The sequence below is a fragment of the Phocoena phocoena genome, chromosome 10 (assembly GCF_963924675.1).
Source record: "Phocoena phocoena chromosome 10, mPhoPho1.1, whole genome shotgun sequence".
In the NCBI taxonomy this organism is placed as follows: domain Eukaryota; kingdom Metazoa; phylum Chordata; class Mammalia; order Artiodactyla; family Phocoenidae; genus Phocoena; species Phocoena phocoena.
In genome coordinates, this window is record NC_089228.1 from 82,992,681 (window position 1) to 83,015,137 (window position 22,457).

General features: G+C 48.1%; 3 protein-coding genes across 3 annotated transcripts; 1 reads left to right on the plus strand and 2 right to left on the minus strand.

The window, feature by feature from the left end:
- The first annotated feature begins 1,563 nt into the window (after positions 1-1,563).
- RNF39 (ring finger protein 39) lies at positions 1,564-6,176 on the plus strand. Its single transcript, XM_065884718.1, has 4 exons — positions 1,564-2,096; positions 3,761-3,783; positions 3,997-4,088; positions 5,596-6,176. The coding sequence occupies exons 1-4, from the start codon at positions 1,611-1,613 to the stop codon at positions 6,174-6,176; spliced, it is 1,182 nt and encodes a 393-aa protein (XP_065740790.1). The 5' UTR covers positions 1,564-1,610.
- A 787-nt stretch (positions 6,177-6,963) lies between these two features.
- PPP1R11 (protein phosphatase 1 regulatory inhibitor subunit 11) lies at positions 6,964-10,156 on the minus strand. The gene is made up of 3 exons (XM_065884720.1): positions 9,855-10,156; positions 8,647-8,755; positions 6,964-8,207 (listed from the first exon to the last, which is right to left on the minus strand). Exons 1-3 carry the CDS (start codon positions 9,921-9,923, stop codon positions 8,005-8,007), a joined length of 381 nt encoding a protein of 126 aa, XP_065740792.1. The 5' UTR covers positions 9,924-10,156; the 3' UTR covers positions 6,964-8,004.
- Positions 10,157-12,496: 2,340 nt separating this feature from the next.
- POLR1H (RNA polymerase I subunit H) lies at positions 12,497-15,671 on the minus strand. The gene is made up of 5 exons (XM_065884721.1): positions 15,519-15,671; positions 15,242-15,397; positions 14,913-15,013; positions 14,606-14,715; positions 12,497-12,722 (listed from the first exon to the last, which is right to left on the minus strand). The coding sequence occupies exons 2-5, from the start codon at positions 15,375-15,377 to the stop codon at positions 12,698-12,700; spliced, it is 372 nt and encodes a 123-aa protein (XP_065740793.1). The 5' UTR covers positions 15,378-15,397; positions 15,519-15,671; the 3' UTR covers positions 12,497-12,697.
- Positions 15,672-22,457: the final 6,786 nt, after the last annotated feature.

Sequence of the window (22,457 nt, forward strand, 5' to 3'; positions counted from 1 at the left end):
AAATAGACTTTGGTCATATCTGAAGTCTTTTTCTTGGATAGCTGTGTGCTTTATGAGCATGGAGCTGGGAGGTTTTTCCAAGATGAGTGTGTTGATTTGTGTACCTTGTTTATCAGGGTGTCATGTTTGAGTGTCTCCCTGATAAGTAGGGGAGAGAAGGATGCCTGGAGGAGTTGCCTAATAACATGCTGCTGCTTCATAAAGACTTACTGTTGTTGTATTGCTGTTCTAATTGACAATAAAACTAATGACAGAGTGTCTCTTTGCATGTGTTCTTTGAGTACGTCTATCTGTCCCTAAATAATCCTGGATGTCCGTCCTAGTGATATTCAGTGTGTATGAGACTATTTGGGCATATCTGTGATTTTGCATTATATGAAAGTATCTGCCTATTTGCGCATTTTGGGGCATTTAGACATTGCTGGATGCACATGCATGTTTGTACAACAGTGTGTGTGATCATAGTTGTAGACATCTGAATGTTTACTTATTCACAACCGCACAGGGGTACCAGACAGAAAGGCCTAGCATGAGAGAGGTGGAGGAACTAGGAAGAAGAGGGAGCAAGGAGGAAGGAAGGAAAGGAGGGAAGAGGAGAGGGAAGGAGGAAAGAGACAGAGAGATGGAGATGAGGGAAGAGGGCATGAGGAAAACTCCGGAAAAAAAAAAATCAGAAAGTAGAAGGGAGTTCTAGGGATCTGAAATTAAAAAGCGGCAGGGTGGAATCACAGCAAGGCCATGAATCAGAAGATCTGGGTATGGCTCCACTTCAGGCCGTTCCCTTACTGTGTGACCTTGACAGTGCCAGGTCTCTGGGCCTCAGTTGACCAAAAGAGTGAAAATAGACAACCTTTGGGTACATGCCAAAGAAGGAGAGAAAGAGAAAAGTGGAAATAAAAACATACACAGGGAAAAGAGAGACAACTAGAAAGAGAGACATAGGAAGAAACAAAGGAGGCCATGGGAGCCAGCCAGAGGTACAGCTGAGAGAGCCCTACGCTGACTCCTTGAGGTGGGGGTGTGGGTGCCTGCTCTCCACCCCTTACCCCACAGCTTCAGTGTCCTCAAGCCCTTAATAGGTAAGGCAGAAAGATGGAGAGGAGAGAGGCCTCTGGAATGACAGCCACGCACCAACACTCAGAGGCCTGCCAAAGCCGCACAAACCAGGATCCCTGCTTCCTGGCCCCAGGCCCCCAGATGTAGGTGTGCCAGCCACCTAGAATGACATACCCTGGCGGTGTGGGCACACATGCCAAAAGCGAGCCGGGGCGCCCTGCCCACCTGTACACAGCAGGCCAAGGGGGAGGCGAGATTCGAGCAATTCGGAGGGGTGACGGGGGCTACCCACCCCACACCTTGATACCTTGCTCCCAGAGCGCCCCCTAGCGAAAACCTCTTTGGCTCGAGACCTAGATGTCCCTTCCACCCTCCTCCAAACCTCACGGGGAAGCGGGAGAACCAGATGGGGTGTTACGCAAGCCCTGATGTTTACCTCCCGCAGGGGCCTCCTCCCTCCCTATAAAGCCTGACGTAGTGAGGAGATTGGCGGAGACAGACTGGTTGAAGAGAGAGGCGATTCCAGGAGAGCGCAAGAAAGCGTCAGAAAGTTAATGTGGGAGGCGGAGAGAGGGGCAGCGACGCAACCAGCAGCAGAGGCGCTCAGCCACCTGAGTAGCCCGAAGGTGGTCGCGACGGTCGCGGAAGGGACGGCGCCCGGACGCTGGCTCCCCATGGAGGCATCCGAGCCGCTGGGCCGGGGACTGGTGCAGCGCCTGGAGCAGCTAGCGACGTGCCCGCTGTGCGGGGGCCTCTTCGAGGACCCGGTGCTCCTGGCGTGTGAGCACAGCTTCTGCCGCGCGTGCCTGGACCGCCGCTGGGGGACCCCGCCGCACCCCGGCCCCGAGGCGCCCCCCACCGCCTGCCCGTGCTGCGGCCGGCCGTGCCCCCGCCGCAGCCTGAGGTCTAACGTGCGGCTGGCGGTGGAAGTGCGGATCAGCCGCGAGCTGCGGGAGAAGCTGGCCGAGCCCGGGGCCCGAACTGGGAAACGCCGAGGGGGCCGCATCCCCACCATGGGCTGCCTGGCCCCGCACGGAGAGGTGAGGCAGGGGTGCGCTTCGCGAGTCCGCAACTGTCGGCCGAAGGCGCCATCCGCGGGCTCCCTGGGGAAGCGGAGAATGTCACCTCCCGAGCTGGGGCCCTTCTCGAAGTTTAGGCAAAAGATGGAGCTGGGGAAAGAAAAGCAGAGGACGAGGGGGCGGCAGCTGTCAAGTGAGAGATGCCGGGAGGGAGTTGACGCTTTGCCCAGAGCGAAGCTGGACGGATGCCTGAGTCTTGGGAGAGGGGCTGGAGGGAAGGGGTTGGGGCACCAGACAGAACAGGAGGAGACCCCTAAGGCCCGGCGAAGAGCGCGGGAACTGGGAGGCTGGGAAAAGACGCCGCTAGGCGCCCCGGAGGCGGAGGCCAGGCGGAGGGGAGGGTGCTGGGTGCCTGGGAGGTTGGTGAGGGAGACCAGAACTCGCCCAGCGGAGAAGCAGGAGGGAGGATGGATGAAAAGCTGGAGTGGAGGGGCGGGGAAGGAGGCGGCTGTCACAAGTTGGGAAGAAGGGAGGGAGGCAGATCCAAAGTCCCCTGCCGTGTCGTGGGGTGGGTCCCCGGGCTCCGGCCTGGGCCTTGCTGTGTTGTTATTGTTATCCTCCGCTCCTCCCAGGGCCCCAGGCAGAGGCGGCCACGGGTGGAGGCAAGGTCCGGGAAAACAGACGTTGGGACCTCTGGCTCCTCTCCACATCCCACCCTGATCACCCACCCACCTAGCCTCCCGCGTCCCTCCTGGGCCCTGACTCTTTGGCCGTCAACCAACCCCATTCCCTTGCCGACCCCCAGGCGCCCCGCATTCCCGCCTGGCTTCTCGCCAGCAGCCGAGCTAGTCTCGAGTCTTGCTTCCACCCTTTGAAGTCTACATATACCTAATTAGTCTAGGTGTAATTGGCATAATTAGGCAAATTGCCTTTCCTCTCTCCCCTTCACCACCCTACGGGTCTGCCCCAGTCTTTCCCACTAGACTGCGAAGCCGGAAGAGGGAATCCTAGTATTTGGATGGGGAGCATCCAGCGCCCTCTCCTGGTTCTCATGGTACCCTGCAGGTCTGCTGGGCCTTCTGGGACACATCCAAGTCCAGCTGCTTCCTTGGTCAGGGTAGAGAGACACAGAACAAAGGGCCCTATAAACGACACTGGGCTTTTATGGCAAGAGGGGAAGCAGCTTTATTATAAGAATTTTATAAATGAACTTTTAGCCTAAGGACTCTAAGTATGTGTTTGGTCTGTGTGATGGAGGAGGCGGGGGATGTTTATCTGGGATACACCCTCAGTAAGGTGGATAAGGATGGGGGCCACTGAGAAAGAGAAGGGGGTCGGGCTGGGAGGAAACAGGGAACGGTGAGGACTCTGGGGGCAAGAAAAAAGCCTGGATGAGGCTGGGGAAGGGGAACTGAGAGGCTTTGCGGCCACGGCAAACGGGGGAGGACGGTAGGGGTGGAGTTAGGAGGATGAGAAAGTGGTGACTGAGAGGAAGGAAAGGTCATGAAAAGGGAAGGGGGAGAATGAGAGGAAAAGGGAGCACAGGGGATAAAGAGGTGAGATCAGTCAGAGATGCGAGGAGGGACCTCACCAAATCAGACCCAGCTACCTGAGGAGGTGGGGGAAGAGCTCCCCACAGTATGAAGCCCAGAGCTCACATCCATGTTTTTTTCTGCCCACCCCAGGATACGAAGAAGACATGGAGAAGGTGAGTTCCATTTTTACTGTTTTTTCTTTTCCACTATCAGCTGCCACATCCATCTTCTTACAGGAGCCACATCTTTGTCCCCACTCACAGACAGGTTTTGTGGGTGTGGCCTCACCCTTTTCTGCTCCAGAGATGTGAGTGGGATAGAGGTGGGGACATCAGAGGGCAGAGGGTGTCTACCAATTTCCTGACCCTTCTCCCTCATCTATCCAGGTTTGATGCCCCAACTCCCAAGTCATCTAACTCAGAGGACGATCTCCCTGAAGACTACCCAGTGGGCAAAAACATGCTTCATAGACTGATGGGTAAGGAAGGCACAAGGGAGGGAACTAAATGAGAGGCTGTTTTCAGTTTATTCCCTTTTCTCTCTCAAATATGATCAAGTCCTTTTTGATGTCTGTATTAGTTTCCTAGGACTGCCATAGGAAAGCATTGCACACCGAGTGGCTTAAACAATAGAAATTTATTGTCTCATGGTTGTAGAGGCAGAAGTTAAATGATTCTAGAGGTAGAAGTCGAGGTGTCAACAGTGTTGGTTCCTTCTGGGGGCTGAGAGGGAGACTCTGTTCCAGGACTCTCTCCTAGCTTCTGATAGCCTCAGGCCTTCCTTGGCCTGTGGATGGCGTTCTTCCTGTCTTCACAGCATCTTCTCTCTATACACACTTGTCTTTGGGTCCAAATTTCCCCTTTTTATAAGGACACTGGATATATTGGATTGGGGTCCACCCTAATGACCTCATTTTAACTTGATTACCTCTGTAAAGATTCTATTTCCAAATACAGTCAAATTCTGAGGTATTGGGGGGACTTCACAACTTTCGGGGGGGAACACAATTCAACCTATAACAAGGTCTATCCTTCATTCCTCATATTCCAGCTATTCTCTCCTCTTACCTGTTCATACACTCACACAACAGACCCCTGGGGTCAGCTGCTTCTGGGGAATCCCTGCTGCCACCACTTCTCATCACTCCCTTCCAGAAGTCTCCCAGGATTCCCGCGTCTCCTTGCCCCTGAGGCTCTGGGCCTTCTCTGCAGCTTCTGGGGGAGTTCCTTCCATCACTTCCAACGCTGCCCTCTGCCCTTCTTTAAACTGCCTAGAGAAGGTGCTCCACCCTCTTGGTCACCCACCCAACCCAGATTGCTTCTAGCACCCCTAATCCAGAAATCTTTCCTCAAAGCACCCCATACACACAAGGCCAATGATTAGTTCTTTCTGGTCCCTTTGGCTATCACCACCTTCTCTCTCCTCTGCCCTGTGCTCCCTATAGAAATAGGCCTGTCTACTCCCACCTGTTCCTGCGGGTGGTGGGCTGGTTTCTCAGGATACTTGGATTTCTCCCTCTGGCCCTCCCCTCTATCACGAGCGGTGCTGGTATCTGGTATCAGTCTTCCTCTTTAGCTCCATCTTCTCCATCCTGTTGACCCAGCTCCCACCCCCCCCACCCCCGCCCCCGATGCTGCAGATTGAGGTATCAGTCCTCACCCTCCCTAGAAGTCAGACGCGCCTCACTCTGCCGCCAAGCCCGCAAACCTGGGCAACCCCTCCTTCAGTCTCTGCGCTGTGCCCCCTGCCCTGGGCCAGCAGGGTCCTTCTCCAAGTCCAATCCTCCAGAAGGAAGTGGCCCATCAGCGCAGGTTGGGTCTTGCCCAAGCCTGCTCTTCGTACGCCTTCACCCTCTTCGGTCCTACAGCAGCCTTTTGAGCTGCTGTGGGCCTCTTGTGTACCCTCCGCGCATCCTCTCCATCCTATCCCTCCTCTGATTCGGAAAGCCAGCTCACACGGTCCTCCCCCTGCTTTCTCCTCTCCAGCCGACCTGACCCTGGATCCTGGCACCGCTCACCGCCGCTTGCTGGTCTCCGCGGACCGCCGCAGCGTCCGACTGGCCCCACCGGGGACACCCGCACCCCGCGACAGCCCGGGGCGCTTCGATCAGCTCCCGGCGGTGCTGGGCGCGCAGGGCTTCAGGGCTGGCCGCCACTGCTGGGAGGTGGAGATCGCCGACACCGCCTCCCGCGGAGACTCTTCCGGGGAGGATGAGGACGACGGGGAGAGCCGCTATGCCCTGGGCGTGGCCGGGGAGTCGGTGCGACGCAAGGGCAGAGTAGGCCTATGTCCCGCGGAGGCTGTGTGGGCCGTGGAGGATCGCGGCGGCCGCCTGTGGGCGCTCACGGCCCCGGAGCCCACCCCGCTGGGCGGCGCCGGGCCCCAGCCGCGGCGCATCCGCGTGGACTTGCACTGGGAGCGGGGCCGCGTGGCCTTCTACGACGGCTGTTCCCTGGACTTGCTCTTCGCCTTCCAGGCGCCCGGTCCCCTGGGTGAGCGCGTCTTCCCGCTGCTGTGCACCCGCGACCCCCGCGTCCCCCTCTGCCTCGTGCCAGCGGAAGGCTGAGAAGCTCACCCACAACCCTTATTCTGGCTTGGTCAGAAATAAGGCTGCTTCCTCTTGGGCATGGAAATCCTTACTCATTCCAGGCATCATGTCCACGCCCATTGCCGGTGTATTGATAAGCACCCCTCCACCTACATTGTCTGTTTTCTTCCAGATAGTTAGGACCTCAACTGGCCTCCAGTTTCCACATCCATGCCCGAAGCTTAATTCATTCCTGCTCCCCCCACCAAATCTTGGGATGCTTCTCTCCCTTGGTTACCCCAGTACTTCCCAAGGGATCTCTCCCCTTCTATCTTTCCCAGGCCTGAATTGGGGAACAGGTCCTGCCCCATCAGTACTGGTAATTGGCCCATGTTTAATACACAGAGGCCCTGCCGGTCAAACATTTACCTCCCACCCCTGCCTCTCCTCCTGGCAAAGAAGGGCCCAGTGCCCTCTCCACAGGTCTGAGGGTTGGGCTTCCCTGCCTCGTCCATTCTGAGGTTTCTCCTCAAGAGAAACAAAAGCCTCCTCCCCCAAAACAAGAGGCTTGACTCTGGCCTGGGCCTTCGGGCCCTCTTTCTGGGGGAGAAGGGGGCAGGCCAGTTCTGCTCCACCATGGCGGCTTGCTATGCTTACAGCCTTTTCCCATTAAGAACCTTCTTAAAACCTCCCCCCTGCACATACTCACAACAAGCAACCAATGGTGCTACCTCTCCTTTCCTCAACCTGGGAATGGCCCAGACACCCCAAATTCACCCTTGTATATAGCCTCACTTCTTTCCCCATATGTATAAATGGGCCCGTATTTAACACATTTTGTGATGTTGGGTTATTTATTTTGTGCATCTGTGGCAATAAATGAGATCTCAGTGGTGGTATGGATTTGACTGATCTCTGCAACTGTGCATGGCAAGAGGCCTGGAAAATGATATCTAGATCCCAGTAAGGGGTGGGGAAGGCCAGGACATCTGGGCTGGCAGAAACATCAAAGCCTAGGAAGGAAGGGGTGAGAGTACATCTCTTTGCTCCCTCCCTGTTCCTTCCTCTCCCAGGGACCCAGGCCCCTGGGACCGTGTTGGATCTGTCTCCTGAGCTGGAAGACCAAAGGCTGAGGAGATAGTTGGCTCTAAGTGACCAGTCTTGAAGCCAGCTTTGTCAGAAACCCTAGGTCACACGAGAAGGGTGAGGGGAGAGGACATGACTATTTCTTTTTCCATTTCCCATTCTCCCAAGGTGAGAATGACAAAGACCTCTCTCTCTCCTAACTCCTCTTAAGGGCATGACGGGAGTGGGCAGGAGAGGAGGGAAAGGGCTAGGAGCCCTGAGGTCTCACATAAGACCTCACATCCCACAGGCAAAGACTAAGAGTTAGGATGACATAAATACATTAGTGGAAAAGCTCTAAGCCAGGATTAACAAGCATAGCTGGGGCAAGATTGCCTGGAATCTGACTAGGACCCTGGCAGTGAAAGCTGGGGCCATTGGAAACCCAATTTAACTGTTTGGAACTCAAGTAGAGAGTGCAAGGGGCCAAGATAATTAGATCACAGGACAGGTAGTTTGGCAGTGAGAACAAAGGGAAAAGACTGGGACCAAGATGCCTGGATCCCTGAAGAGAGGAGGCAGAAATGAGGGCTGGGGGAGCCCAGAAGCCTGGGTTCTGGAATAGCAGCAAGTCAGAATTCCAGGATCTCTGTCCACCCTCCTCCCCCTCTTCCCTCTATCAGGCAGAGGAGAGGGGAGGAGGGGGCTGGAGAAGGGACCAAACCATGGGTTAAGTCCCCGAGTAGCCACATGAATACATTCAGGGCCAGACAGACACAGGAATGGTGGGGCAGAGAGGAATTTAGTGCTGCATTGGCCCTGGAGGGGGCTGGGAGGGGTCAGGAGGCTGGGGAGGGGTGGTGGGGCTTGGTCCCGGGGTTGCATGACGCCGTCCTTTGCGGTGGCCCCGTACACAGTGTGTATGACCACAGCCCTCCTCTTCCTCCTCGTCACTCTCCGTGGAGCTCTCGCCAAAGGCCCGAGGTTTCTCATAAATACAGCAGCCTGGATTTGGAGGGAGGAGCCCAGTTAAAAAGGAGGAAGAGATAAGATGGAGCATCAGTTCCATTCCCATTGGATCTCACTAAAAATCCCTACTTTCACCATTTTCTCCTCCTACCTTCCAGGAACCAACTTCCCCAGGCCCACACCCTGGGACTCAGACACCCAACTCCCTCGTCCTTTCCAGCCAGGAATCCGAAGCTCCACTTCTCCCACCTCAGATTCCTCTTGACTTTAAGCCTTGGCACATCCCAATTCAAGCCTCTCCCTACCTCTGCTCCTCTAACTTTAACCTTCTCTCCCTGATACTGGAGAACCACCAGGACAGCCAGAGGATTGTGAGCATCTGGGGGCTTCAGGAAGGTCAGTGAATGTAAGAAGGCAGAAGACATGCTGAGGGGAGCCAGGACTCCAGGGTTACTGTGGGCCAACAGTTACTCACATTTTGATGAGCGGCGGCCCATGTGTTCGTTGTCCACAGTGTCACTTGTCCATTCCACCTTTTTCTCTGGCTTCCGTTTCCGAAGTTTGATGGTTAGGCTCCGGTTCTCCTGGAACGTTAAGAAGGATGGCCATGCCATACCTAGCTAGTCCCCTCCTATTAACCTTTCCCACTTCCTCCCGGGGGCCTCCTCTCTTCCCTTCCCCCACTCAATCAGGATCAGACATAGTGCCAGAGGAGCTGAGGGCTGAGAGAAGATAAAATAGAACAGATTTTTGGCCTCAGGGAGTCCCTTGAGGAATCATGAAGTATTATTTCCTGTTCTTGGTAACCACTAGTATACAGAGAAGATACAATTCCTAACCTAGGAAAGGTCCCAGCAAATCTTCAAAGGAAAATATAATCCTCGCTGTTTCTCCGTCTTCCTCCCCAAATCATCCTTGGTGGTATTAATACATGGAAATTATTTTCTCAGTCACCAATGCCTAATCTTTGATCTCCCTTTCTTTTTTTCCAGACCCCCTACTCTTTTTCCCATTAAAGAAATAACTCTGTTCTCTCCTCTCTCATCCTCAAGCCAAGCCCTCCCCACCTGTTATCCACCTATTCCCCAGCATCCTGGCATCTCTAGTAACTATTACTCTAAACTCCCTTAGTCCAAGGGTTATTAAACCCAACACAACCTTCTCCCTTTGAAGGCAGCTTAAGTTGTTTTTGCAAAAATGCTACATTTTCCTCTATTTATATCTCCTCTGATTTTTCAAAATACTATCTTCATCTCCCTTTTCTTGTTCCCTCATTCCCTCTGCTTCCTTTTACAATCATTCCTTCAACAAATATTTACTGATAAGTATGGTTCCAGTCAAATTCCCCTGCAGCTGGCCTCCAACCATGCTTTCTCACACAGCCCTTCATTTCCCCCCAGCACATCCTTGCTCCTTAATCTCCAAATTCCCGTTCTTTCATTACTTATACACACCACCACTCCAAGAAGCATCACCTATATCCTAACTCTATTGCTTGTCTCTTGACCAGCCTTCTGCACCAACTCTGACACACCCCAAATCTCCCAATACCTTGAGATTCTCCCAACCCCAGTTCCTCCCATATCCCCAGGCCCAGCCCCTCCAGCAACTCTCCAAAGCCCTATCCCTTCCCTCCCGGTATCTCCCCAACCCCTAAACAGCACCGCCCCCCGCCTTTCTCACGGGCTCGGTTGTCACGGTAACCGTTGTCTCAGTGACGGTCTCACTCAGCCCGGCCCCTGCCTCCGCCATGGCTAAGGCTGAAGAGAGGGAGGAGGGGAGGAAGGGGGATGAGGCACCCTTCTGTCTTTTCTGTGTCTCTGAGGTCGAAGAGAATCGGTATCGGATTCAGATTAGTAGCCAGGATCCTCCACCTTCTTTTTTCCCCCTCTTCCTGGGCCTCCGCTGCCCCACCCCTGGGGATAACCTGTCCAACCCCACTTCCGGATCTCCGCTTCCGGGTGTGACGCATTCTGTGGTCCCCCTTTTCCCTTCCTGGCTCTAAATGCGTCTAAACTCAAGGTCGCCGGATTAGTTCCGCCGTAATGCGACAGTGCGCAGGCGCCGCAAGAAAGCTACACAACTTTGGCGGAAGGGGCGTCACTGCGATGTGGAAGCAGGGGCGGGGCGATTAAGTGCAGCACGCGCATGCGCCTCAGAGATTGAGCTGGAACCTGCGGTCAAGGAGGGTAGAGTTGGGCTTGCGCCTGCAGACTGGTTACCGCACGTGGTTCAGATGTCCAGTAGCTGAGTCCATCCCACCCCCATCCCTTGGCTGTGTGGGAGCGCCGAGAAAACTAAGGGGCAATAATAATGATCCTACCACGGCCTAGCTTTGTTTTCTTATTGTTTCGTCTGGGAATTAAAGAATCGAGACCTGGGAGCAGTTAGAAACACACTTGATTAAAAATCTGGGTTAGACGTCCCTGGTGGCACAGTGGTTAAGAATCCGCTTGCCAATGCAGGAAACACGAGTTCGAGCCCCCGTCCGGGAAGATCCCACATGCCGCGGAGCAACGAAACCTGTGCACCACAACTACTGAGCCTGCACGCCTACTGAGTTTGCATGCCTAGAGCCCGTGCTCGACAAGAGAAGCCACCGCAATGAGAAGCCCATGCACTGCAACGAAGAGTAGCCCCCGCTCGCTGCAACTAAAGAAAGCCCGAGCGCAGCAACGAAGACCAAACGCAGCCAAAAAGAGCAAAACACATACTGTATGTAGCCAAAAATAAAATTTTAAAAATAAATTTATATTAAAAAAAAAGAATCTGGGTTTTAATCCTCGCCCTATGCCTGTAGGTGTTCGAGCAGGGCGCTTAATGCGTCTTCAACTTGGATTTTTTGCTTTCACTGTGCTGTAACTTGAAGATGAAGGCGCATAAAACACTCACACCCTGCGTTTTAGCTCCCAGTCTAGTGGGAAAGACTGGCATAAATACTAACAGAAATATAAGACATTGGAATATTAACATAGATTTAAGTCTCATCTGTGAAACTGAATTTAGTTACATACTGCCTACCCTTGCTCTGGGGTGGAGATGAGTAAGATTAAGCACAGAAATTGTCATAAGTTACAATATAGGCCAGTTTATAAGATAAAAATATGTGTATGTTTCTCAGGGAGCACAAGAGTGGCAAAAAGAGAACAGACAAATGGGTTTTTTAGGTAAAGAAAGCAGCTTACAAAGTCGTAGTTGTGCGCACTGAAGGAAATGCAGTTTAATACTGAAGGGATGTAAGGGGCGTGCCAAATGGTGATTGACAGGTGGGCGTGGTTATATGACGCCCTGTATGCTTTGCTAAGAAACTTGCACTTTATCCAGTCGGTGGAAGGCTTAAAAGCAGGGTAGAAACATGAACAGATTTGTTTTAGATTTCAGGAGTGAGGCAGGAGAACTGTTCAAACATACAGTGGAGAAAACTGCCCTGCCCATCCCTCCACGTTGCTGTGGGATCAAACAAGATAGTGTATGTTAGAGAGCTCGCAATATATAAAGGGCTGCACAATTACAAGATAATCGTTACCATCACCTCTTGGTCGCCATTTAAACCAAGGAATGCAGGAATCAGCATTCCCAGACTGAAATTTGAATGTTTATTGTGTCTGGACTAAGCATTTGCTTCCCTTTTAAGTTTCTGGTTTGAACTGAAAAAAGCAAGATACAACTCAGCATATATAGTAAATCCCATTAAAAAAAAAACACAAATATCTCTGTGGAATGGGATTCCTTTTGATTTTTACTTTTTTCTTTCTGCCTTTCTATATATGAATCTATTACAATGTAAAATATATATAAAAAAAAACACAAATATCTCTGTGGAATGGGATTCCTTTTGATTTTTACTTTTTTCTTTCTGCCTTTCTATATATGAATCTATTACAATGTAAAATATATATACATATATTACATTTATCTCAAGAGCAATAAAAAAAATTTCCAAAGTGTCCACCTGTATCTCTGAGTGTCAGATTGTTTTATTGTCCAGACTTACATATCAACTGAATCTGGTTAAGTTTTCTGTTGAACCTCCCACTATCCAAACTCCCACTCTTTGTTTCCCTAAACTCAGGAACCAAATAGATTTAGATAATGAGGGAGTAATTATAATTGCCTTTTTATATTAACCTCATTCCTGGCTCCATTTTTATGTCCTTGTTTTTTGTTTTATTTATTTTTTTCCCTTTTTCTTTTTGTTGCACTAATTTATATTCTCTTTTTGTAGCTGATATATTTGTTGAAAGGACAAATATATCTCTCTAAGCTAACATAAATTTCTTTTGGAAGAAGACAGATTATAAATAACATACATACGTCTGGCTCTTATAGAAAACTATAACTTTAATAAAGGAAACTCAACTAGGGTAGGAGTACTCTGGGGACAATGGTAATCCCCACATGATGATCTGCTTTTCCTCTGGGAGCAAAACACCGCAATCAGGAGACGGACAAAGGATCTAAGAACCCAGTATCTTTCACCTTCCAAGGAAGAGAAGGAGAGATTGTTGAGTCGCTCAGAAAAAAAATCAAGAGTCTTCCTTCTCCTGGAACCTACAGAGAAAGAAAGGACTTGTTATATTGACCAAACGAAGAGGTTCTAGCAGTGTAAGATAAGACAATCAATGAAATAATCAAGAAAGACTTTCATTTATGACCGTGGAGGACTAGCTCCCCTAAACAACCCTCCACAAATTCAAGACAACTAAAAATGCTGGGATTAAAAATATATCTTGCAAATTATGAAGTATGCCAAGATTTCTTAGGAAAACAAAAAGCACTAGCCATAAAAGAAAAAAGGATAAACTAGACCTCATAAAAGTTAAAAACTTCTGGTCATTAAAAAAAATAAAAAGTTAAGAAAACAAATAGATCAGACTGGGAAAAAAATATTCGCAAAAGGCACATCTAACTATAAATATTTTTAATCCATTGGTGAGAAAGCAAGGAAGTAAAGGCAACCTTCACACTGGCTGAAATGATATAAAACCAGGAATCTAGACAGGTAAGTTAAAAAACTGAAGCCCCTGCTACCATGGTGCCCTTGCTGTTTTGATAGCCACATGGGTGAACTAGAGACAAACCTACAATGTCTGATAGGAGATACTCTGAATAAGTTTGAGACGCCAAAGGGCTACCTCTTTGTATAAAAGGGAACAAGGAAAAAAAAAAATCCAACTCTTCAGAAGAGGAATTTGACTGTCTCACAAGGTAGAGGGATAAAAACAAAATCTCCCCTGAGAATTTCTAACCAAAAGCTGGCCTTTACATTGGATTTGCAGTCCAAATTCATACTACCTATGTGCTCCAAAAAACATGAAGCTGAGAATTTATTTAAAGTGATTCTAGCTTGGTAGCACCTCAAGGCACCTGAACAGGAAACACAAATGCTAAGAATACAGCTTTCACCCCAGGCCTCAAAGAATTCTGTAGTCCAAATTCTAAAAAATCTGAGCTTATCATCAAAAATCACAAAAGAAAAGAAGCACCATGAGAGTCAGTAGAAATAACAGATGGCAGCATCAGACCCACAAAAACTGTGGGTATGAGAATTAGCAGACAGAATATAAATATCATGTTTAGTATATTTAAATGTAATATATATTTTAAGAATAAAAGGAACAATTTAAAATATGATTAAAGAAGTGTGAATTATTAAAAATGAGGGGATTTGAAAAATAATCAAGTAGAACTCAAAAAATTTTTTTTAAGTAACAATAATTGAAATAAACTGAAGACAGAATTAGTGAACCGGAAGAAAGACCAGAAGAATTTACCCAGAGGCAGAATAAAAAGAGATGGAAAATATAAAAGACAGGGTGAGAGAAATGGAGGATAGAAGATAAGGTCTAATAAACAACTAATTAATTAGAGCTCCAGCATGTGAGAATTGAGAACATAGGGGAAAGGCAATACTCAATGAGATATGGCTGATAATTTTCCAAGGTTGCTGGAAAAAAAAAAAATCAATCCTTACTTTCAGAAAGCCCAACAAATCCCAAACACAATAAATAAAAGAAAGCCACATCTTGATATATTGTAGTGAAACTGCAGAACACCAAAGAGAAAGAGGAGTTCTTAAAACTATTCCGTGTTCTTTTAAATCACTCAAGAGTAATTCTCACCAAAGTAAAACTACGTTGAGTGCAGTGGAAGATTCCAACATAACACACTGATCACCAAGCAATACTTGCCTTCTGTATTTTTTTCTTTCCTTTTAAATATCTTAAAAGCTTTAATTCACTGGGTATAAAAAGGATAAGAAAAGTGTAATTTAAAAAAAAAGACCACAAATCTCCCTATTACTTGAACTGTACAGAAATGAGGGATGGGACCAAAGGAAACAACTGTTTATTCAGTACAAAAAGTAAATCGCTGGATTTGTTTAGGTAGCAAACAAACTGAGAAAGGGCGGAGGGGAGGGAAAGGATACGCACTTGCAGTTGGTACAGGTGTAGAAGACGGTCTGCCCTTCATCAGCGGAGCGCATCTGTCTGGTGTGGTATGCCATTCCCTCGTGCCCACATCGAGAGCAGCGCCTGTCAACCTGGGAAGCAACTGGTGGGTTAATAATTCCCCCTACTGATCACAGACATCAGGCTATCACACTCCTCAGACACTGCTGTTTTAAAGACCCCTCTTCCCTCTTAGAATTGGGTACAAAACACTCCAGATCTGTGCAATACCCCCTTCGTTTCTTTCCCACCCTCCTAACGGGGCCAGTCCTCCATGTCACTCACTTACCACGGGTCCCTGGAACTCAGGTCCTTCCTCCATCGACACAGGCATGGCTGTTCCCAGTTTGTGGAACACAAATGAGGTCTTCACAACCTTCGCCTCAAAGTCTGCGCAGGCAGTAAGAGTTGGTTTGGAGAGGGCTGACACCCACAACTCCCTCTCGGTTTGGCCAGGAGGCCTTATATTCTTCCCTTCAGATTTCGACCCAAGACCAAAAGTGCCTGATACCCTGCTTTAGGGTCCCCCTCTTCAATCCAACCGATCTTGAGGTCCTAAAGCCTCTGACCCTTCCACGCTGGGCCCTCTGCCGGGGCCGCTGCGTACGAGCCCCTCACCTCGCACGTTGATGGAGAAGCCACAGCGAGTACACGCGACCGTATCCTGAGCTCCGGGAAGAGGCAGGACCGAGCCGCAATCCGGACAGAAATCCAGGTCAGACTGAAAGCTGGAGCAGGTGCTGGCGAGGTCCATGATGGACGGGTGGTCGAGGGCTGGAAAGGGGACGAGAGTATTAATAAAAGAAAGAGAGTAACTCCCTCCCCACTGATGGGTCCTTCCTATTCTGTCCCTGGACCTAAGCATACAGAACCCGAGCCCTTCTCCCACGCACGCCTTGTGCCTCTGCAACCAAGGAGCCCAAATAACCGGAATTCCAAGCCCGGGTCCGGTACTTCGACTTGGGGGCTTATCTGGCGCTGGCGTGAGGGGCCCGCCAGCTCCGCGGGCTAGAGGACCGGCTCTACGCGGCAGCGGAGCAGTGAGAGCACGGCGGGCTAGAGCGTCGATGCGTCCCGCCTGACGATTGGCTGTGACGTCATAATTAATAGCAAACGTGGTCCCGAGAGCCTGGAGACGGGGAGGAACCTCTCTGAAGGAAAGCTTTAGCGCCGCCTTCAGCCTGGTTCTGTGACGTCGGCTAAGGAAACAGGTGATTGAAGATGTGCCTCCGGTTATTTTTCCCCTCAGGACCCAGTACTGGGGTGTTTATTTTATTGCTCTCGAATTTTAAAGGGACGCAGTCGCGGGGAGCGTTTCTCCTGAAAAATCGTACTAACCTTACTGAATACTAATTTCTTTGGACGAGAGAACTACTGCTTCCTCCGTTCCTGGGTTGATATTTTTCTTTAGCTGCCGGGCAGTGGTTAGAAACAAAGCGAAACATTCTGGGAGTTACAGTTCTAGCGCTCCTTGGACCTCGCAGTCTAAGCAAGGGCTCTCTGCAGAGCCCCTTCTGGCTCGCGTGCTGTGGGGGCTGTTCTGGGCCGTTGGAAGGGGTGAGTCGACTTCTTACGGTGCAGGAAGTGGAGAGGGTGAAGGCGGAGGAGGAACATCTAGTCCTTAGGCACGATAGGAAACAGGGATGAAGTAGGACACTTGGGAAGGGGCTCAGGACCTTGGAGGTGGCGGAGCAGAAGAGGTTGGGACTCCTTCCTCTTTAGATGCCTGCCAGATGAGGGAGGTTAGCATTAGTCAAGGGAGCAACCTTGGGTAGGATTTCAGTAAGACTTGGTCGAGTTTGGCTTTCAGTTGCGGACCCCCTTCCACCTTGTCCCCCGCCTCCCATGGACCAACTCTACTTCATCATCGTCATCCCTTAGGTGGGCAGCTGACATTCCCCTGAACTTTTATAAAGTATGAGGACAAGTATTTTTTAAATCTTGCTATTTTAATTCATCTTTAACCTACCATCTAAAGTATAGAATCTGGGCTTCCCTGATGGCGCAGTGGTTAAGAATCCGCCTGCCAATGCAGGGCACACAGGTTCGAGCCCTTGTGGGGGAAGATCCTACATGCTGTGGAGCAACTAAGCCCGTGTGCCACAACTACTGAAGCTTGCATGCTTAGAGCCCGTGCTCCGCAACAAGAGAAGCCACCGCAATGAGAAGCCCACACACCACATTAAAGAGTAGCCCCCCGCTCGCCGCAACTAGAGAAAGCTCGCGTGCAGCAATGAAGACCCAATGCAGCCAAAATTAAATAAATAAATTATAGAATCTTTTAAAAATTTTTTTTATTTAGTTATTTATGGCTGAGTTGGGTCTTCGTTGCTGTGTGCGGGCTTTCTCTAGTTGCAGCAAGCAGGGGCTACTCTTCGTTGTGGTGCCTTCTCTTGTTGCAGAGCACAGGCTCTAGGCGCGCCGGCTTCAGTAGTTGTGGCGCTCAGGCGTAGCTGCTCCGCGGCATGTGGGATCTTCCCAGACCAGGGATCCAATCCGTATCCCCTGCATTGGCAAGTGGATTCTTAACCACTGCACCACCAGGGAAGTCCCTAAAGTATAGAATCTTGTTGTCCTGAAGGGACAGCTTCTAAATGAATTTCCTGGTTCGCTTTCAGTCCATCCAACCCCGCTCAACCTGATAGTTGTGCTAAGCTCCTTACATATAAAAGTTTTGGAGCCATCACTATTTTCTCCTTTGAAAGAGACAAGCTGTGATCTCTCCTAGAGAGAGGCTTTGATCTACTTCTCTGTGCAATAATGGAAACACTCACAGTAGTGAGGGGATTAAAACTCTTTGAGCAAGCTACTGGAGAGTGACAAGCCTCATAATAATTTGTCCTACAAGGAGAGGTCTGTTGCTGAGCCCGTGATGATAGGCAAGTTTTTATTCTCTCTTCTCTGTGTGTCTTTCTCCTTTGAAAATGGAAATTGAAATCAGCCGTCTTTTCTCGCCAACTTTCCCTTTAAAGTTTGACAAAATTCAGTGAAGATCCACCATGAGTTGAATACTGTCCTAATGCAGTAAAGGAACTAAGCATTATAAGGCATGGCCCTTTCCCAACAAAAGCTCACAATCTGTTCAGTTCGTATTTATTAAGCACCTATGTCAGTCTTGGAGCTGAAGTTGGGGCTGCAAAGCTGAAAACTATGGTCTCTGACCTTAAGGAGTACAAATGAATAATTAGAATGCAATGAAAGTACACTTATAGGACAAAATGTGAGAGCCCAGGATAGGCATATAAAACAAATAGGCCTGTATACTACAAAGAGGACTGGTAAATGTTTTAATAAAAAGATACAGTGTCATGGGGAATGTAAGAGAGAAAGATACTCAGATATTATGTGATGAGGATAATCACCAATCAACAAATCATTAATTTTGAGAATTTGGGATTGCAGACTCTAATGTTAAGTACTGTGCTAGATACTATGTACAGAGAAATAAAAGTAAGGTGGTCATATTTTTAAAATCTCAAAATAGGTATATGTAGTCAGGCAAATAAGACTATGCCCAAGAGGTCAGTGAGATCCAGTATTTGTTATCAGATCCTTTCTGATATGATAGATAGATCATTGTATTTGTAGATTGAAAAATTATAGTTCCAACTCTTTATGAGTCTGAATTTCATCATCAAAATGTTAAAAGTGATATATGGATGCAGATAGCACAGTGGAAACCATGATTGATTTTCAAATGAGTTGTAGAAATAAAAAATGTTGTGTTCATATTCATAGCGTGGCAAAAATCACTGTTACATAGAGTAGACTGGAAAGACTTTATAGTCAGGGCTTGACCTGTGGAGGATGGATACCATTTATTTTTTAATTTTTTTAATTTTAATTTTTTTTTTTTTTTTTTTTTTTTTTTGTGGTACACTGGCCTCTCACTGCTGTGGCCTCTCCCGTTGTGGAGCACAGGCTCCGGACGCGCAGGCTCAGAGGCCATGGCTCACGAGACCAGCAGCTCCACGGCATGTGGGATCTTCCTGGACTGGGGCACGAACCCGTGTCCCCTGCATTGGCAGGCGGACTCTCAATCACTGCGCCACCAGGGAAGCCCTAATTTTAATTTAATTTTATTTTTTTGGCTGCATTAGGTCTTTGTTGCTGCACATGGGCTTTCTCTAGTTGTGGTGAGCGGAGCGTTACTCTTTGTTGCAGTGCGCAGGCTTCTCATTGTGGTGCCCTCCTTGTTGTGGAGCACAGGCTCTAGGCACACGGGCTTCAGTAGTTGTGGCAGTGGGCTCAGTATTTGTGGCTCATGGACTCTAGAGCGCAGGCTCAGTAGTTGTGGCACATGGGCTTAGTTGCTCCGTGGCATGTGGGATCTTCCCGGGGCAGGGCTCGAACCCATGTCCCCTGCATTGGCAGGCGGATTCTTAACCACTGTGCCACCAGGGAAACCCCAACTGCCATTTATTGAGAACTTACTGTATATCAAGCATTTTGCCAGGCTCTTTAATCTAATTCTCATTTGTTCTTTATAACTCCAAGAGGCAAATTTTGGTCTTATATCTCCATTTTGTAGATGAGGAAGCTGATTTGGAGAGAGATTAAGTTACTTGCCCTGAGTCACACACTGGGAAGTGGTGGAATTAGGATTCAAGCATAGCCCTGTAAGGCTTCAAAGCCCATGCTCTAAACCATAAATGGTGTAAATAAAGGCATAGAGATGAGATGCCAGGCATCCTCAGTGGCTTAAATATGACCTCACAGTGAGCTCAGATTAGACCAGGGATGACACACAAAAAGTTGGTAGTCTTCACTTGTGTTGCCATCAGGCTGTCCCTATAAATAAACCCAGAGTAACCACAGAGTCTCATCCCAAGCGGATCAACAGGGAATGGCTTCATAATGGATTTAGGGTGAAGGATGATTGGCAGAATAAGGCAGGCAAGCAGAGGGGTGGGCGATCAAATAAGAACAGAATTTCAGAACGAAAGATTATAGGGCAGAGATGCTGTATGTGGTGAGGGCAGAGAGGGCCCGGATCAAGAAACTGCACAAAGAGAATGAACTGATAACACTGAAGTCTAGAATTATCTCAGAAGACAAAGGAGGCAGTGGGACTGAGCAATCTGTCATAGATGTGCTTGGGCAAAGCTTCACCAAGGAGCCTGTCTCTTCCCTTGCCCAGTCCCTGGTACAAGATTCAGAATGGTTCATGTTGAGTCCACAGGAGAAGTATGCTTTAAGTTTATATGAAAGGATTATGGCTGGTCCTCTATATCTGAGGGTTCCCCATCTGCAGATTCAACTAACTGTGGGTGGAAAATATTTGAAAAAAAAAAAAAAATTCCCGAAAGTTCCCAAAAGTAAAACTTGAATTTGCCACTTACTGGCAACTATTTACATAGTGTTTACATTGTATTTACAACTATTTACATAGTATTTACATTGTAGTAGATATTACAAGTAATTGAGAGATAATTTAAGGTATACAGGAGAATGTGCCCAGGTTGCATGCAAATACTGTGCCATTTTATATAAGGGACTAGGGCATGGATTTTGGTATCTGGGGTGGGGGTGGTGAGTCCTGGAACCAAGGGACCTTGCGGGGAGGGGTGTCCGTGGATACCGAGGGATGACTGTATGTGCTCTTATTTATATGTTCTTATTAAAAGAGCATTCATTATTCGTTACCATAGGAATGTAGTGGTTTCCCATTGGAAATGGCCCTGCTGTAGTCCTACCTATTACCAGGTTTTTTCTTTCTGAGGGAAGTACCCTTGACCATGACCAAAACAATTGGGTTTTTTGGTTTAGTCAGTATGAGAGCAGATTTGTTCTGACATCTCCCGCATTCTAATCTACCTTTGCTTTTTTGTCTTACAGATTGTCCTGGGCTAAAGTATCTAAAGACCCTAGGATTGCTGCAGGTCAACGGTCCCCACTGGAGAAAAAAATCTTGGTAAATAAATTATCTTAACATCATACAGTTTGAAATGACTAGGAGAAGGAAAGTTAAGTTTAAAATCCTTCTGTCCAAGTGACACTTTCCAGTAGTGTGTCCACAGTGGCAAATGTTTTCCAGTTAAATCTTTACTTGCAAAACAAAGTATTATTTTTAAAACTCCCAACCCTATGTTTTTAAAAAACTAATTACTGATTTTGGTGGTGAGAACTCCAACTTTCAGAGCTCACAAGCTCACCTAGGAATGATGGAAGTAAAATCACTATTGCTCCGAAATTAATGAAAGACCATGGTCATTTCTTGGTGTCAATAGTGAGCGTAAGCTCCTGTTTAAATATGTTCAAAGTAAAAACATGGTCATATTATAAAATTCTGTACCTCACTTTGACAGAATCTGGGTGGCGTGCATACAACAGCAGCAAGACAACTGATAATTCAAAAATATCAGGAGGAGTATGAAACACTCAGGAGAGAGCAAGGTCTTTCTTTTGACTACTGGCTTGCCAAAGCGGAGCCTTATTATAATAAAAGAATAATGGAAATGATGAAAGAACAAGAGACAGGCAATGAAATCAAGAAGAGATTGGAGGGGAAAACAACCCAAAGCATAGAAGGACAAAAACGATATTATTTGGTACCTGAGAGAGAAGTGAAACGTGTAGAAATGCACATACATCGAGCTGAACAGGTCGGAGAGTTTAAGAATAAAACATTTAGACAATTACCACCATGCCCTAGTGAAATAAAATTGCCCCAAATTGTGCCAGAAGTACATGGCATCCATGACGCACAGAGAAGAAAGCAGGTAAATGAGAGGGAACAGATGCAAATTAAAGCTCACCAGGAACGCATGATTCGAGGGAGGGAACTTGTACAGCAAAAACTCAAGGAAGGAGTCTTGAGAAAAGACCAGAGCCAGCCTCCTATACGTGAGAAGCATGAGAGTGTAAAGAAAGAGATAAAAGAGTATGAAAGCGTTATTGCATATCCACTCTTCCAGCCATGCAGTAGCAGTCGGATTAAAGTGAATATTCTTATGGAAAAGTCTCAGAATAGAGAAGACAGTACAGTTATCAAGCCATATCAAAGAAGATTCTTAACTATACCACCCTTTTTGAGAAGTCAAATAGGAAAAATAAAAGATTCAGTGATTTCATGATAAAGTCATGTCTCCTAAATTAACCTTTTTTTTTTTTTTTTTTTTTGCGGTACGTGGGCCTCTCACTGTTGTGGCCTCTCCTGTTGCGGAGCACAGGCTCTGGTCGCACAGGCTCAGTGGCCATGGCTCATGGGCCCAGCCGCTCTGCGGCATGTGGGATCTTGCCAGACCAGGGCACGAACCCGTGTCCCCTGCATCAGCAGGCGGACTCTGAACCACTGCGCCACCAGGGAAGCCCTTTTTTTTTTTAATGCTAGTTCTCTTCTACAGGGTTCAGTGACTGTTTTCCCGTTTATGTCTGATACAGAAGTGTCAGATAGTTCTGGACTTTAAAACTAGCTCGGCTATTTTTAGTTGCCTTGTGTTTGTTCAAGTTGCTTATCCTTTTTGATGCTCATTCCTAATCTGTAGAGTGGGAAAATAATAGTTCATAGCATTTATAGGAGAATTTCATTTTTGTGAAGCATTAGCGTATATTAGATGTTTCATAAATGCTGGGTTTCCCAGTTGGAAAGACCTGGGTTGGACAAAGATGATGAATAAGGAGTTGTTCTAATCTGCCTCTTCTAGTCCCCCTGCCTGCAACCTCAAAGGTTATCTTGATGAGATTGCTATAGGTCACTATGTGGTCCTTTATTTTCCATTCATACCTTTATCAGGGAACTGCTAACCAGGCCATAAAAGTCTAACTGTACAATACAATTTCTCTGTATGAGAAACTTAAGCTTGAGAACCTCCTATGTACCAGGTGTTGTTAG

Excerpts from the sequence above, each read along its gene's own strand:
- RNF39 (XM_065884718.1), top strand. The coding sequence starts at position 1,611 with ATGTGGGAGGCGGAGAGAGGGGCAGCGACGCAACCAGCAGCAGAGGCG. Across the intron at positions 2,097-3,760 it reads GCCTGGCCCCGCACGGAGAG|GATACGAAGAAGACATGGAG; the intron begins GTGAGGCAGGGG and ends TGCCCACCCCAG. Across the intron at positions 4,089-5,595 it reads CATGCTTCATAGACTGATGG|CCGACCTGACCCTGGATCCT; the intron begins GTAAGGAAGGCA and ends TCTCCTCTCCAG.
- PPP1R11 (XM_065884720.1), bottom strand. The coding sequence starts at position 9,923 with ATGGCGGAGGCAGGGGCCGGGCTGAGTGAGACCGTCACTGAGACAACG. Across the intron at positions 8,756-9,854 it reads TTACCGTGACAACCGAGCCC|GAGAACCGGAGCCTAACCAT; the intron begins GTGAGAAAGGCG and ends TTAACGTTCCAG. Across the intron at positions 8,208-8,646 it reads GGGCCGCCGCTCATCAAAAT|GCTGCTGTATTTATGAGAAA; the intron begins GTGAGTAACTGT and ends CTCCAAATCCAG.
- POLR1H (XM_065884721.1), bottom strand. The coding sequence starts at position 15,377 with ATGGACCTCGCCAGCACCTGCTCCAGCTTTCAGTCTGACCTGGATTTC. Across the intron at positions 15,014-15,241 it reads CTTCTCCATCAACGTGCGAG|ACTTTGAGGCGAAGGTTGTG; the intron begins GTGAGGGGCTCG and ends CTGCCTGCGCAG. Across the intron at positions 14,716-14,912 it reads CTGAGTTCCAGGGACCCGTG|GTTGACAGGCGCTGCTCTCG; the intron begins GTAAGTGAGTGA and ends GTTGCTTCCCAG.